The sequence below is a fragment of the Pavona decussata genome, unplaced genomic scaffold, assembly GCF_977016875.1.
Source record: "Pavona decussata unplaced genomic scaffold, jaPavDecu1.1 SCAFFOLD_126, whole genome shotgun sequence".
Classification (NCBI taxonomy): domain Eukaryota; kingdom Metazoa; phylum Cnidaria; class Anthozoa; order Scleractinia; family Agariciidae; genus Pavona; species Pavona decussata.
Window position 1 is genome coordinate 56,009 of NW_028145540.1, and position 15,590 is coordinate 71,598.

At 37.8% G+C, this 15,590-nt stretch overlaps 1 protein-coding gene across 1 annotated transcript; it reads right to left on the reverse strand.

Moving 5' to 3' along the window:
• Positions 1-9,787: 9,787 nt before the first annotated feature.
• On the reverse strand, positions 9,788-15,485 carry LOC146469207 (riboflavin-binding protein-like). The gene is made up of 3 exons (XM_085123586.1): positions 15,065-15,485; positions 12,548-12,617; positions 9,788-11,381 (listed from the first exon to the last, which is right to left on the reverse strand). The coding sequence occupies exons 1-3, from the start codon at positions 15,341-15,343 to the stop codon at positions 11,041-11,043; spliced, it is 690 nt and encodes a 229-aa protein (XP_084979712.1). The 5' UTR covers positions 15,344-15,485; the 3' UTR covers positions 9,788-11,040.
• Between the last annotated feature and the right edge of the window lie 105 nt (positions 15,486-15,590).

The window sequence follows — 15,590 nt, forward strand, 5'->3', positions numbered from 1 at the left end:
TGACACAAAGCAAGCTTAGCTTTCAGAACCTGTGAATGCAAAATTTAAAAATAAACCTCCAAGTTACCAATTAAAATAATAAAATTTTTCACCAGGAATGTATAGAAACCTAACAGCAGCACCACAGATCCACAGTGATAGAAATAGATTACTTGGCATGTTGGAATCCAGGCCTCAGTAGTTCAAAGGGCGGATAATTTTGTCCACTGGATAGTTCGCTATCCAGCAGATAAAAATTTGCTGGATAATTTTAATGTATGTGCAAGATTTTCCCGATAGTCCTATAGTTTGACAATAGAGTAAAAGCATTTCTCAAACTCATTAATAATTCATGCCGTCAAAAGCCAATAAATGACCTCCATTTCGGTCAGGTGGATGAATCTTGATACCCCAATGAAACACCACCAGGTTTTCATCTGAGATGAAACATGTTTTTCATCTGAGATCAAACATTTGCATTTTAATGAGATTAATTTCTTATAGTTTCATTTGAGAAGACATGTCAAAAACTCGGGCTTCGTGCTTTATCACGGGTTCCAAATACCTCGAAACAGATGAAAGCACTCGGCCTGCGGCCTCGTGCTTTCATCTGTTTCTCAGTATTTGGAACCCGTGATAAAGCACTCGCCCTCGTTTTTGACATATTACATCTCAAATTTAAGAATGGGATTTAATGTGGGAAACTTGGCAAAGGCATTGGTTAAAGAACATTTCCTCCACTGGATCTTGGTGGTTATTAGTACGGTGGTTAAAATAAAACAGTTTTTGGTGGTTATTTGTACCGTGGTTAAAATAAAACAGTTTGTGGTGGTTATTAGTACGGTGGTTAAAATAAAACAGTTTTTGGTGGTTATTTGTACCGTGGTTAAAATTAAACAGTTTTTGTTGGTTATTGGTACCGTTGTTAAAATAAAACAGTTTTTGGTGGCTATTAGTACGGTGTTTAGTGGTCAGAGTGGGACTTAAATCTGGGATTTCCGGATTTCAAGCCCGGCGCCCCAACCACTCGACCACGCTGCCTCCTTACCACAGCCTGCTGTTTAATAGGCCTTATCACGGTTTTCGACGCCATTTTGACGGGTAGGCAAACAGGCTTGAAATAACAGTGTTTGTATGGAAATCCGATGTCAAATAATTTTCATAAAACATCGCTTCTGAAAAATTCATGAATTGGAAACTTTTGGCCAGTAGGAAAAAAATTTTAAGAAAAAAAAAATGGAGGGATGTAGCTTTGCAAGAAAGCGTCCAGTCGTGTTTTGAACTTTCCATACATTTCCCTGTATTTTTTCCCCGCGAACTATTTTTAGTAGCAGTTCACGGCTGGTTCGCTTTACAGACAAATGTATGGAAAGTTTAAAACACGACTGGACGCTTTCTGGCAAAGCTACATCCCTCCAATTTTTTTCTTAAAATTCTTTTCCTAGTGCCTAAAGTTTCCAAGTCATGAATTTTTCATAAGTGATGTTTTATGAAAATTATTTGACATCGGATTTCCATACAAACACTGTTATTTCGAGCCTGTTTGCCTACTCGTCAAAATGGCGTCGAAAACTGTGATAAGACCTATTATACACAGTTTTAAATTGTTTCCTTCATAAAAAGCTGCTTTCCTCCGTAAAAACTAAAATCTTAAACTAAGATTTTACCTTACGTTTCCCGTCTTATGCAAGACTACCACCACATTAAATTGAGACGGTGATCATCTTATTTTAACAGAGGAGATCTCAAATGAAGACTATCGGAGTCTCAGTTAGTATATAAGGTAAAAGATCGTCTTAAATATTGTCTTTAAATCGTCTTCATTTGAGAAGGGCTTATCTTAATCAACATTGAGGCATCTTACTTTAAGAAAGACTAGTCTTAATTATATTTATCTGAGTCGATGGGGTCCTTATTTTAAGACGTTTTTTGGTCTTGTGGAAATTTTAAGACGCCTAAGCAGGCTATAAGATACTGCCATCCTACGTAAGATGCAATACGCCTTAAGCTGGCGACACACCTGGCATTTTATACGACGATCGCAGCGAATTTGATCGCCAGCGAAAATCGCAAGTGATTTTCGCCACCGATTGATGCTGACACACCTGGCGATTTTTTTTTCGCCGATCGCCGCGTTGTTCCTGTGATAAACCCGCCCAACCTGACTGATTGACTTTACTGGCAATTCGCAGCGATGAGCGTAAAAAAATCGCGGGAACGGGCACATTTGGCGAATTTAATCGCCAATATCTGACATGCCAGATATCGGCGATTTAAAACGCCGATCTCTACTCTCACCATTTTAGTTCTCGGTAAAAAAAAAATAAATAAATAAAAAAAGGCTAACTTGGAAGAAATAGAAAATTCCAACACAAAAGGATCCAAATTTTGGAAAGCCCTTCCTGATTGGTTCATTAAAAAAAATGCAGACCTCACAGGGAACAGGACTTCTCTTCTGATTGGTTGATTTTGATCCAAACTCTGCAGACGCGGAGTCTGGGCTGGAGTCTGGAGCTTTGATTCACCTTGTTCAGACGAAAACAAGCCGTTAAGCTTAATATTTTTCAAGCAGTGGAGAGTGGAGAATTTACAAGAATTTCGAGACAACAACTTCAATATTCAAATGAGAAGACATCTGGACATCAAATACGGTCTAAAGCCTCGGCTAAACGTTGTAACTATACACGAACTTAACCGCATGCACTGCACACTCAGCGGAATGAATATGGGTCCGTGCCCACTTCGGCCAATCTAATTTTTGATTTTTCTAACAAAAACGGAAAAAGGAAATAGTATCTATCCTTATCATATTTACATATTTTAAAGTACAAAATAAAATAGAAAAAAAGAAAATGGTCAGAAAAATCGATCATTTTTCCATTTTTCTAATTTTGGCGTTAAATTCAAAAATACAAAAAATACTGTTAACGGCTAAAAACTATTTTGCCTCTTTATTATTTTTTAGTCATTGTTGAAAAGTGAGAAAAATAAAGTAATCTCCGAGTCCTAGATCATTTTTCTATTTTTTCCGTTTTTCCCCCAAAAATAGAAAAACAGAAAAATGGAAAAAGGATATTTCTCCACACCATTTTTTCATTTTTTTCATTTTGTTCAAAAAATGAAAAAATAGAAAAATGGCATAGATATCGTCTAATTTTCCTTTATTCTATTTCCACATGAAAAATAGAAAAATGTCTCAAGAATTTCGACCGAACTTTCATTTTTTTTTTTTTCATTTTAATCGATCGATATTACTTAAACCAGGAACGGGACCGGAAACGTGGAACCGGGAACGGGGAACGGGTGTCTGGGAACGAGTGTACAGCGGTAATCCCTATAAGAATTCAAAATATGATCTTTAATGCAACTTAAATAGCGCCTTTAAGGTTTTTATTAGATTTTTTGGCAGATATTCAGGGTTAAGTTTCATGACAAGAAGTAAGAGTGATTGTCAGTAAAAATCAAAGAAATCGTGGCCACGGTCAAAAATCGATTTCGCTCATACTTTGTCAGTTTGAAGGCCTAGGTAAGTAACTGAAGGATATATAGTTAGTGTTTTTTTTTTTAATATTCCATATAACGGCAGAAAACCACGAAAAACGATCACCCTACGGCAAGCACGGATTTTACCTCGCGAGAACTCGAGATTTTCACTTTTCAGCTTCTCGCTACACAGACGTTTACATAGATGCGAATCTTTCCTAGGTATAATTGGATACATTGATTCTTCGTCTGTCAAAACATTGCTCGTTTGTGAGCGAACTGAGCTAGGATTAAGTAGACACGCTTTTCTCAATAACGCAAAAGTCTAAATAACCCAGACTCAGAGAGGAAAAAAGCTGACCAGTAGTGGCTCAAATGCTCTGATATTAAAAAAAAATAATAAATAAATAAAACACTTCAGTCATTGACTTTTAGGTTTGCGGTTTTAAGTCTTAAGGATCAAGCAGCCCTTTTGCGCGAACGCCGATCAGAGTTCAATAAAATTATTTTCCGCGACTTTGAAATCTAAAGACAGGACCCGGAAGACGGCTGAAATCGAGCCTACACACGACACCGACGAGCGACTTGGCTTCCAAACTGATATTTACGTCCGTTGATTTAAAATAAGTCATATTCTAAAATATCTTACTTAACAATGTGCCAGATTCCCCGGTTAATACAGCCCGGAACAATTAAATTTATTTTTATTAAGGATGAGAAAGTTTATCAGCCAATCGGAAGTAACTGTTCCTGCGAAATGCAAATATTGCATTGTTCTCTTATACGCGAGAGTTGAAGATTTCAAAGCCGCTGAATTGTAACTTTATTGAACTTTGATCGACGTTCGTGCAAAATTGCTGCTAGATCCTAACGATTTAAAGCTGCAAACCTAAACATTAATGACTGAAGTGTTTTATTTATTTATTTTTTTTAATATCAGAGCATTTGAGCCACTACCGGTCAGCTTTTTTCCTCGCTGAGTTTGGATTATTTTAGATTTTCAAAACTAAAGCCTGGTTCACACTAGCAACATAATGACAAAACAACATAAAGTGAACACTGACATAAAGACATAAGGTTAGGTGAATAGAATACCTCAAATATGGCGGAAGAGACGCTTGTTGCCTTTGCGATGATTTTGTTTCTTTTTCTTCGACGACGCCAAGTGAAAAAATTGCTAGAAGAAAAGAGTGGGTGCGTCCAGCATTTCAGGACTGCAACCTTCTTCCACGCGTTTTCTTTTTTCTATTGGTCTTTAAATTCCCTTATGCTTTTATCATAATCATAGAATATTGGATAAGTTCGAACCGCCTCAGCAAGTTCTTCTTCATCTACACGAGCCGCACCAAGGCCAATGAATTCTCTCCGTCATGCCTGTTAACTCCACAGTAGCCGCCATATTAGAAATTGTGCTAATGCGAACTGGGTTCGACAAATCTTGTGGCGCTCTGATTGGTTCTTTGTTATGTCGTTATGTCACTGATTATCACACTTATTTCAGCTGAAATATAACATCATAACGACATAGACATAACGACATAAGGAACATGCAAGGAAAAGATCAGTTTTTTTTTCCATATGTGGTTATGTCCATGTCATTATGTTGCTATTATGTCATTATGTCTACATGTTCACGCTACAAAAATGGCGACATAATGACCTTTTTGTGTCGTTTTGCTTATGTCGTTATGTCGTTATATCGCTAGTGTGAACCAGGCTTAAATGTATATCCTTCAGTTACTTACCTAGGCCTCCAAACTGACAAAGTGTGAGCGAAATCGATTTGTGACCGTGGTTACGATTTCTTTGATTTTTACTGACAATTACTCTTAATTCCTGTTATGAAACTTAACCCTGAATATCTGCCAAAAAATCTAAGATAAACCTTAAAGGCGCTCTTTAATTTGCATTAAATAGCCTATTTTGAATTCTTATAGGGATTACCGCTGTACACCCGTTCTTAGCCTCCCATTCCCCGTTCACCGTTCACCGTTTCCGGTCCCCGGTTTTCCTTTCCTGGTTTTAGTAACATCCATCATACTTCAATTTCAAACTTACGATCGATTAAAATGGAAAATAAAAAAAGAAAATTCGGTCGCAATCCTTGTGGCATTTTTCATGTGGAAATTGAATAATGGAAAATTGGACGATATCTACGCCATTTTTCTATTTTTTCATTTTTTGAAAAAAATGAAAAAATGGTGTGGATAAATATCCTTTTTTCATTTTTCTGGTTTTCCATTTTTTGGGGAAAAACAGAAAAAATAGAAAAATGATCTAGGACTCGGAGATTACTTTATTTTTCTCACTTTTCCAACAATAACAAGAAAATGCAAAAGTAACAAAATAGTTTTGAGCCGTTAACAGTATTTTTTGTATTTTTGAATTTAACGTCAAAATTAGAAAAAATGGAAAAATGATCAATTTTTCTGACCATTTTCTTTTTTTTCTATTTTATTCTGTACTTTAAAATATGTAAATATGATGAGGATAAGAAATATTTCCTTTTTCCGTTTTGGTTGGAAAAATAAAAAATTAGATTGGCCGAAGTGTGCACGGACCAATATGGAATGAAGAAATTACTGTCGCTTTCTAAACCGCCTGTTTTTTGAAAATCAAGATGAGTCCTGCAATTCTGCTGCGTCACCGATCAAAGGAATGAGTGTAGTGACAATTCAGACAATCTGCAATGCAAATTTTATAATTTACGGGACTTTTAAGACCAACTTCCAGTATTTAAAATGCCGCGTCCCGACCTCTGTTTTCCTGCGAATTTACGGTAAGGGGATTTGTATAAGTTGTGTCATTTCAGATTTGGTTTAATAAAGTACTATGGATTGAAATTTGTTGTGTTTTCATTGCTGCATGTATCATGTTCAAGCTTAACAGTATTAAACGCGCCCTGTTTTTGAATGTAGGCTTGATAGTGACCGTTGCAGTTAGATTGAAGATTTCTTCCTTGCTTCGAAACTTAAATTGAGATTCTAAAGCATCTAGAATAAGATTGTTCAAATCTTGAGTTAAGATGAAAATATGACTTACCACAGCACTTTGAATCTAAGAAAAAATCATCTTAATCTAAGACGCCATCATCGTATAAATAAGAAGAAAGTCGTCTTATCCTAAGATGAATCGTCTTCAAATGAAATTTACGCGCTGTCTTACCACAGCACCAGAATTAAGTGTAAAAAACGTCTTAAAGTAAGATTTTAGTTTTTACGGAGTATGCTGAAACTGAGCATAAGTTAAAGTTTACTTGAATCCTATGTGGTCCTATGTCAAAGCCGATAGTTCAGCTTTCTGTTACCAATTTTCATTTTGTTAAACCTAGTTTAATTAAACATGTTTTGTTGGTGTGAAGGGGGGTTAAGACAACATCGTCGTATAAATAAGAAGAAAGTTATCTCATCACAAAATGAATCGTCTTCAAATGAGATTTACGCGCTGTCTTACCGCAGCACCAGAATTAAGTTGAAAAAACGACTTAAAACAAGATTTTAGTTTTTATGGAGCACGAGTGCACATACAACACGTCACGGATAAAGGTCATAATTTGCATGCAGACAAGCAAACAAACTTGTGAGCCGAATGAAATTCGAACAGCTTATTCTCCTCGACTATTTTATTGTAGTTTATCTCTTTGTTGGAGGTTGGTGGCGGGGAGACTTTGTTTGGTGGCGAGTTCATTGCAATTGGCGTGCAGATAGGCAGCCATAACCTGGCAAACAGTCAGTTAAAGGCCGCTGAAAAGTTTTTATTTTAATATTCGGAACTCTTGTCTAAGAAAACGAACTTAAACGACCATAGAAAGTACACTAAGTGAAGTATTAAGCTTGCGTTCATTTCGTGTTTACAAGAAACACGCTATTCCGAAATTCTTATACTTTATGCATTGTAAAGTAAGAATTTTGGAATAGAACGATGCCGAAAGTGTATGAGAGCGCATGTACATCGTGGTCGTTTAGCAGAGTCTTAGACTTTTGGTGAAGTCGCCGCAATGGTGAATTTTAGCCTCTCATGAGCAAGCACAAACAACTCGGTCCTCCTACCATAAACACGTGACGTCATTCGTCTAATCACCAAACCCTAACCCAACCTCGTTCCCAGGGGACGAATAGGAAGGAACCCTGGAAACGAGGTTCGTTATTGCGTAACAGAAATATTATCAGGGTTTTCGCCTGTCGTTTACATTTCCAGCGGAGTTTCAAATCACCAAACTAAAGCTAATTTTTTACCGGTTGTATTCACTAAAGGGGATAAATGTTCGTCGCAGATTTAACTCGCTTGTTTTAAAAAACAAACAGGCGATGTTAAAATAACATTTTTCCGCTTTTGTCAATTGCATTTGTAAGTTAATTCCGAAGCTCGCTGTCAAATTAAACCAGGTAAGCTTCAGCTAGGCCAGCAGTTGGGAAAAATAATTTTCTTCGCTATTCTTTTTATATGAAACTGTTACTGAAGTTAAATATGTGTCTGGCCTTCGCGCTGTCCGAAAATAGGCATACCTCACAAAAACATAAGAAGTTTTTCACGTGTTCTTGCGCCAAAATGTGAAACAGTTAACTCGTAATTCTTACTTGGCAATTCTTACTTGGAAGCAAACTTTGTTCTTTTTGCCCGACTTTCACTAAAAGGTAGTAATTTCTGTTGAAATTATTTGGCGAGAACATAGTGCGAACTAAAACGCTGCAGCGAATGCGAGCTTTAATAGACAGAAACACATTCTACCTACAGTCACAAGATCTTCAGATCTTCCCGCCAAAACCCAATGAAACCGGTCCCAACAAGGGTTAGCGAAAGTAGACCAATCAATAACGCATCGGAACCTATCTTTCGGGTTTTATTTAAAGTCTACGAGGAATAACGAAACATTAATACGCGAAGTCCGAGAATAGGTGCGTCCGAGAGATAGGCATAAAACTGTAGATCTTTTACAGATCCTGCGTATGCTTGTAGCATTTTCGTTTGCGGTACTTTGCAGTTTATTCTTTTCTAACTGACATTCACAATTTCCCCACGCAATCCTTCTGCAGACTACCTACAATGTTATTATTCCAACTCAAATGTCGGTTTTGACATGTTATGTTTTTCATTACCAATAACCACATGTCCTTTCAGAGGACTGTTTTTTGTATATGAATGAAAATTAAATTTCATAATAAAAACTTTGCACTTAGCCTCGCTTTCAAAATGAGGTTCAAAGCATCGATAGGCCACAATTTTATAATCCCAACTCCGTTAAAATGAAATTTATGTAAAATAAATCAATTTTCACGATTATCAGTTTCAATATTTTAATAGTACTTCAATTCAAAACAAAAAAAGAAAGATGGTCTCAGTAAACACGTATGATTTTTGTTGTCTTTTTTTTTTTTTTAGTCTTATTAATGTGTATGAAACATGATTTAACTGACCTGCCACAAATAGCAATAGCTACCTGAGGGTTAGTGTAATCCTTTTCATTATTTTCACAATAAAGTCCCATTGTTGTAGTTGTGAGCAAGTATGAAAAAAAAAAAAAAAGCAGCGAAAGGTAGCTACTAATGCAACATATTTCAAGACTTCAAGAGCCCAGTCGACCGGGCTGGCTCGGTTTCTGAGATCTCGCCTCACCACTCTTTGCTTTACAAAAATCTCGATGTGTTCATATGAGAAGGCGGGCTGGCCCGGTTACCGAGATCTCGGTTTTTGCGACCGAGATCTCGGTAACCTAGCTGGAAATTTTTCCCATACAGTATGAGGGTCTATGAACACTCCAGCCCGGATACCGGGACTGTCCGGGACGAAACATTTTCAACTGCGTATAGCTTGTAAGATCGCTGACAAGTCGGAACGCGGTTCCACGGGTATTTGGGGGGCCTTTTGCACATTTTTCATCTCGGTAACTGGAACCACGTCCCACCTTTCTTTTTCCTTTTTTTTTGTTTTTGCAGGCTGAAAAATATAGGGTGTGTGAGCCACGCGCGCGAGAGAGAGACTTTCACCCTCGCGTCTCTTCCTCCCTCGCGCTCCACTTTTTTTTTTTCGCCCTATATATTTTTCACACGCCTGCCATGCAGGCTATTTTTCTTGTAACACAGATTACACTTACTACCAGACAAAAAATGAGGCTTTTTTTAATGATCTATCTTTGCGTTGTAATAAGAACAATAAAAAAGACAGGAAAGGGCCAGTGTCATTTTGATAAAAGTTGATATACGACAAAGTAAAGGGTTGAAACTTCCAAGCAGATCAGCCTCCCATGTGAAATTTATTGAGTACCTAAGCCTCCATTAAGACCCCCCCCCCCCATGAGTTTAAATCTAGAAATCTACAAAGCCATGTGTACGTACAAAGAAAAGATCTTTATTTCTCACACCAGAAAATAAATTATAGTGGTTAACTAGATAAATATGACAAAAAGTAGTAAAAACACAAAAATCGCACAAAGCATACATAAAATATGAAGACAAAACTACCTTATGCTGCCTTTGCAGCCTTAATAATAATTTAACAGGCAAGAACGATTATCATAAAGATTGGATTTTGTTACTAAATAGTTAGACTGACCACACAACATTATGTCCAGGACAACCATTTAGTGAAAGCTATAGGGAGAGAGTTGTTTATAGGATGTGTTCTGGATACAAGGGACAGGAATATCTTTCCCTAACTTGAAGCTAATTTAGTCTGAAGTACGCATTCTGAAAATGTGAGACAAGGCCAATGGTGGCGGAGGGGGGTAAATTTAAAAAAAGACACTTGGAAAAACAAAGAGGATTCTGTTGTAAACTAACGTCATCGCCAAAATATTATGTAGGTATGTGCCACCATAAGGGGTATTGGCTTTGAGCCATTTTAGTCTGAAAATGGGTAAAGCATTGCACCATTTATAAGTCTGAAAGTCTAAAACTGGTATGGGAGGCAAGGTTTGAAAAGGGGGAATTGGAAAAGTAAAGTTTAACATTTTGGTCTAAAACAGGGTCAGGGTTTGGGGAAATGGGCAGTGAACGAACCCCTGCCAAAAGTCTGGCCTTCCCTTCTCCATGCCCCCAAGGCAAAATCACTGGCTGACGGTACATTTTGAGAAAGCGGGGGATGGCTAGAAAAAGTTCAGAAAAAATCCTGGGGCTGGCCCTCCCCTCCCCCAGATTCAGCAAGCACAAGTGTCAGAATATCCTTAATAACAGAATGCTCAAGTTCAGAAACTGTTATGATTTCAGTATGGTGTCTGCCCAGAATGAATCACTTACAGCTAAAAGAATAAATACTGGCAATAAGAAAATCACTTTTTGCAACGTTATTTCAAAGGTGTTTCAAAAGTCTGACAGAGTAGCTAATTTGCAGTAAAGTGTTTAAACAAAACAGTGCTTAAAAGCTTTTAACATGCTTTTATAAACACCAACTTCAAAAAGTACAGCTGCGTGTACTTCATTTCACTATTAATTATACCTCAAGTTAGACAATCCCAGCACTGAACAATTCACGATGTGATGACAACTCTCTGTTGTGGCTTACATAATATTATGTAATCATTGCTCTAAAATGTTCTACAAAATGTTTTTCACTTTGATCCCTCCTATAGCAAGTAAGGCATCTTTATTGCATAACAGCCATGGCAAGTAGGATCACTAACAAAACACAGGCTGTGTTAGCTTGACCTTTGCTGTCAACAGTCCGCTTTGAGCCATCCATCATCAGGCAGTTTGAATAATCAGCATTTGCCACGGTGTAGTTATAGGAGCCACTCCACATTTTCTCGCAGAGATTCTTTCCATTGCCATACATCAACTCATAGGTTGTGCAATTCTTGTTCGCAGGGCAGTAGTTTTCTCCATGAACAGTGAAGTTGTAGCCCACAAGGACGTCTTCAACACAAATCTGATCAGCTTTGCAGGCTTCAAACCACTGGTCACAAATGGTTGAACAGACTGGCACACCTGATTAATAATGAAACATTTAATAACCATTGAAAAAATAAGGTAATGGTTTATTGAATCTTTAACCCAAGGCCAAACATCTATATACAATGCAACATGGACATCACTTTATTTTGCCTTTAGAAGTACTCCAATGCTACCAAAGTCTTTTTGGTTTATTTAAACAAGAGAACATCATTCATCTGATCGATCGATCAATCAACCAAACTAAGTTTTTGGGTAAGGGGATAAAATTCTAAAGAAACTGTGTTGCTGTGCACATCAGTGGGGAGTGGAAATGAATGTTTGGTTTAACAACAGGGCCCAGTTGCTCGAAGCATGGTTAGCGCTAACCCGGGTTAAATACCATGACAACCTATAGGTTTTAATACCTCTTAACCAATGGTTAGCGCTAACCATGCTTCGAGCAACTCAGCCCAGAATAATACCAACTAACTAAAGCTTATTTGGCCATTGCGAAGAGACTCATTGGCTAGTGCTGATGTTGTGTGTCAGCCCTTTTGCCTTTTGCCCTTTGTCCGTCATTTTAACAGTGAACAATACCTTTATCACGTCATAGCTGTCCTTGTATATCGGGATAATCCTGACTGTTGTCAGAGCCAATCAAGGAATCATGGGCTGTATGTGGTTTATAGAGTGAGTAGTGGAGCTACGCTATTGGTGTGAGTAATTGGTAACAAGGGAAATAAGAATAAAATAATCATTATTAAGTGAATGAAAAGTGTTTGTTGATTCCATGTTGGATAAACAGTGCTGATTTGGTAGATGAGTTTTTGTTCTGGATAAACTTTTGCAGCTATTGAGTTTTGGGTTGATAATTTAATTGATTGATTGATTATTAATTGATCAAAATAATGATTGGAAAGGAGAGGGTTATACTTGACAAAGATGAAGTACAGTAGCAATGGCTCTCAAATTATATGCATGCATGGTATGGTTCACGGTCCCAGCGGCACCAACAAATGGGGCCAATAAATAATTGAAGTTCTCAAAACTTGAATGAAATCATCCAACAAGTAAACATAAATAGAATAGTTCATTTATTGTTCTTCCTAAAAAGTAAATAAATTATTCTAGTAAGCATCACTGACAGATCAACATATATGTCATAAAATAAACCTTCAAGGTATAAATAGCCTACAAAAAAGAGGACGAGACAAAATTACCTTTTAGTGCTCCTTTTATGGATGAGATTTCCCACTTATAAACATCTGGAGAACATTGGTAAAAACATTCCTATGAGTAAAAAACAAGATCACAAGTTGTCAACAATATTGTTATAAATTTGCAATCCATTTGATTATAAAAAACTCACAATTTGCCTAAAAATTTCTACTCGATAGCCGTCTGTATTGTTTTTCATAACTTTTTTTTTCATCTTTAATCACTCTCCCTGGAAAAGGCTATATAGAGGCAGGTGTTAGATACATCAGCCAAATTGCTGGAATTTAGAGTGTATATTTTATATGCTGAAAGAAACCAGTAAGCAGAATAGTGATTTACTTATTTTAATGATCCAGTAAAAATTCAGGTACTTTTAGAGGCTAATGCCAAGTGAAAGATACTCCTCTCCCCCTTCCTGCTCTGGCAGCAGGTTTCCTTTACGGGTCACAGGTCACAACTACAGGTCACTGTGACAATTGTGTATATACAAGCTAACCAGGGTCTCCTAGCCCTAACCCCATACTGAAAAGCTAATTCAGGTCTAGGGCACGCTTACACTCTTGGTTATACAGCTGTTTCAACAAAGTTTGTCCAAAAACAGTGTAAAAGGGCACACGACAATGCCGAAAGGTAGGCTGGGAAATACCCAGTAAATTTTAAAAAAAGCTCAGAATCCATAATGCCACAACCGTACAGTGAAGACTTGAGATGGCAGGAAATATGGATTCTGAGCTTTTATTGAAAATTTCTTGGGTATTTCCCAGACTGTCTTTCAACATTGGAGGTACGCTTTTTTTTTGGACAACCTTTGTCAAAACAGCTGTATACCAGTACAACATTGACCTGTACTTGTAACCTGCAGAATGTGACCTGTAAGAAAGGCCTGTCCCTGCTCCGGCATACCTCAGGCATTTGACCATTTTATGTTCCCAGGGAGTAGAGCGTTTGATGCAATAGGCCTCTAAGAGGGTTGGGGATTATTTTTAACTTTACCAAGGTAGGGTGTGGAATTTGAACCTGAAGTGCCATGATCAAATTTACACTGTTCTTCTTGCCTAGAGGAATACAAGCCAGGCTGCATTTTATGTAGGTTATTCCCAAGATCTTCAGCTTGGGTTTCCAAATTGCTCAGGACACTGCTGTACAATTGTTGTTTTTGGCGTAAAGTAGCATGAGACAGAGGTAGATTACCTCAAAAGCCTTGGTGTGAAGAAAAATTACGTTATTGGCTTTTGAAAACTTCCACCGTTGTAATGAACTGTTATATAAACAATAGCCTCTATTTGGCGTGAAAATATGCTCAGATATTTGTCCGCGGACATTATCTGTTCCGAGAAGCGAACGGTTTTCCGAGAGCGAAGCTCGAGGAAAACTGTGAGCATTTCATTTAAGAACAGTTTAAGAACATTTTGTTTAAGAACAGTTTACCGTCAAAAACGTTTAGAGCGTATGTTGTTTTCTGATACCGTTTTATCAACTAGCAGGTTTATCTCTCCTTCTGTCACAAAAGCAAATCGTTCCCCCACCTTGACATTAATTCTAATTGTAAACAAGACGCGCCTTGAAGTTTTTGAAATTGGGGAATATCACCTGGGGAATATCATCGGATATTCCCCAGTTTTAGCTGGGGTATATTCGGTCACGTGAGGCGTTTAGACCAATCGCGCACGAGCGAAAATATTTGATGGATTATATCTTAAAATATCCAGGATTTCTCTCCTGAGAGGGGAGGGGACAAGGTTGGCGTGGCAGTTGGCTGCTGTGCACTTGACGCAGAACTTCAAAATTCTTGACATATCTCTGACATGAAGCGTACATGGAATGCACCCTGGAATACAAGTGGTTCCTGGTTCAACGGCGGGAAATGTCGGTCTTGTGGGGGATTGGCAAGAAAAGTTCACCAAAATGTCTCCCCAAACTTTGCAGTGTTTTTTACAGTACGTGTGTATAAATTATAAAATTTTGTCAGAGTATATAAAAATTAAATGAACCAGTTTTAAAATAATGTATACCAGAAATTAGGACATTTGTTTTTGGAAAGGGGCATTTGATTACAAATTTGGTGCTAGGGTAGGCATTTGAATAGCTATTTTGGCCCCGCGGGGCGGGAATTTGTACAAGCCAATTTTTAAAAGTTCAAATGCCTGGGTGGGCGGGTTAGTATAGTTTATTATGTAATAGTATTACATAATAAACTATACTTATACACTCCTACAATAGCTTACGCTAATCCCAGGAGGTTCTTAAGATAACAAAATTATCCCAATGAATCCATAAAATAAAGTTAAAGTTTCTTTTTGAGACATGATATAGCCTTTTGATATTGAGCTACGTTTCTGAAAGATCGAGTCAGTAGATGCAGAGTTTACCGCTTCTTGCGGTAAGTTGTCGCATAATTGCTCATGATTGCTCATGGGAAATATGAAAAACAGTTGCACAATATAAATTAAGCTTATGTGGTTTCGAGGGGATATGAAGTTTCTAATAGATCGGTACATTATATACATTAATTAGCTAACCTGCATGACCCAGAACTCTTGGCATTTTGGAGACAACTGCCCACATCGATGCCAAGAATGGTTGTACAAGTTACGTGTTTCATTGGCCGCCAGTTCTACTGTGAAGTTAGCGGTGCAGCAACTGCTCTCTTTGAATGCATGGCAAGTCTTGTAGTCGCTTGTTTCGGGAGAAGGCGAAAGCTTGTGATACTGACCCTTGATGCATTTGCCTTCACTTGCGAGAGAGTGAACAATTTGAAGAAACAAAAAACAACAGGTTGCAAAGACAAACTTTGCCATGTCAACTGATCTTCTGGGCCAACGAACTACTGATCGGGTTAAAAAACAGCTTCCTTTGGTAAAAGAAACGGATTAAGGTTTTCTCCACGTGCGTTTAACGTGCGTGCCCACTAGCCACTCGCTGGGACTCGCACCGGGCTGGTCGGGACAGGCTTTTGATCTTTGTCGCTTGAGTCGGGAGGGTCTCATAGATGTTAGAACTGCTTGCTTCAAAATTTTTTGTCGGGGGTAGGCTAGGGTACTATTT

What these genes read in the sequence shown, in the direction of transcription:
- LOC146469207 (XM_085123586.1), bottom strand. Translation starts at nt 15,343, where the DNA reads ATGGCAAAGTTTGTCTTTGCAACCTGTTGTTTTTTGTTTCTTCAAATT. An exon ending in AAGAGTTCTGGGTCATGCAG is followed by an intron (nt 12,618 to 15,064) that starts GTTAGCTAATTA and finishes TTTTACTCATAG; the next exon opens with GAATGTTTTTACCAATGTTC. An exon ending in CATAAAAGGAGCACTAAAAG is followed by an intron (nt 11,382 to 12,547) that starts GTAATTTTGTCT and finishes ATTATTAATCAG; the next exon opens with GTGTGCCAGTCTGTTCAACC.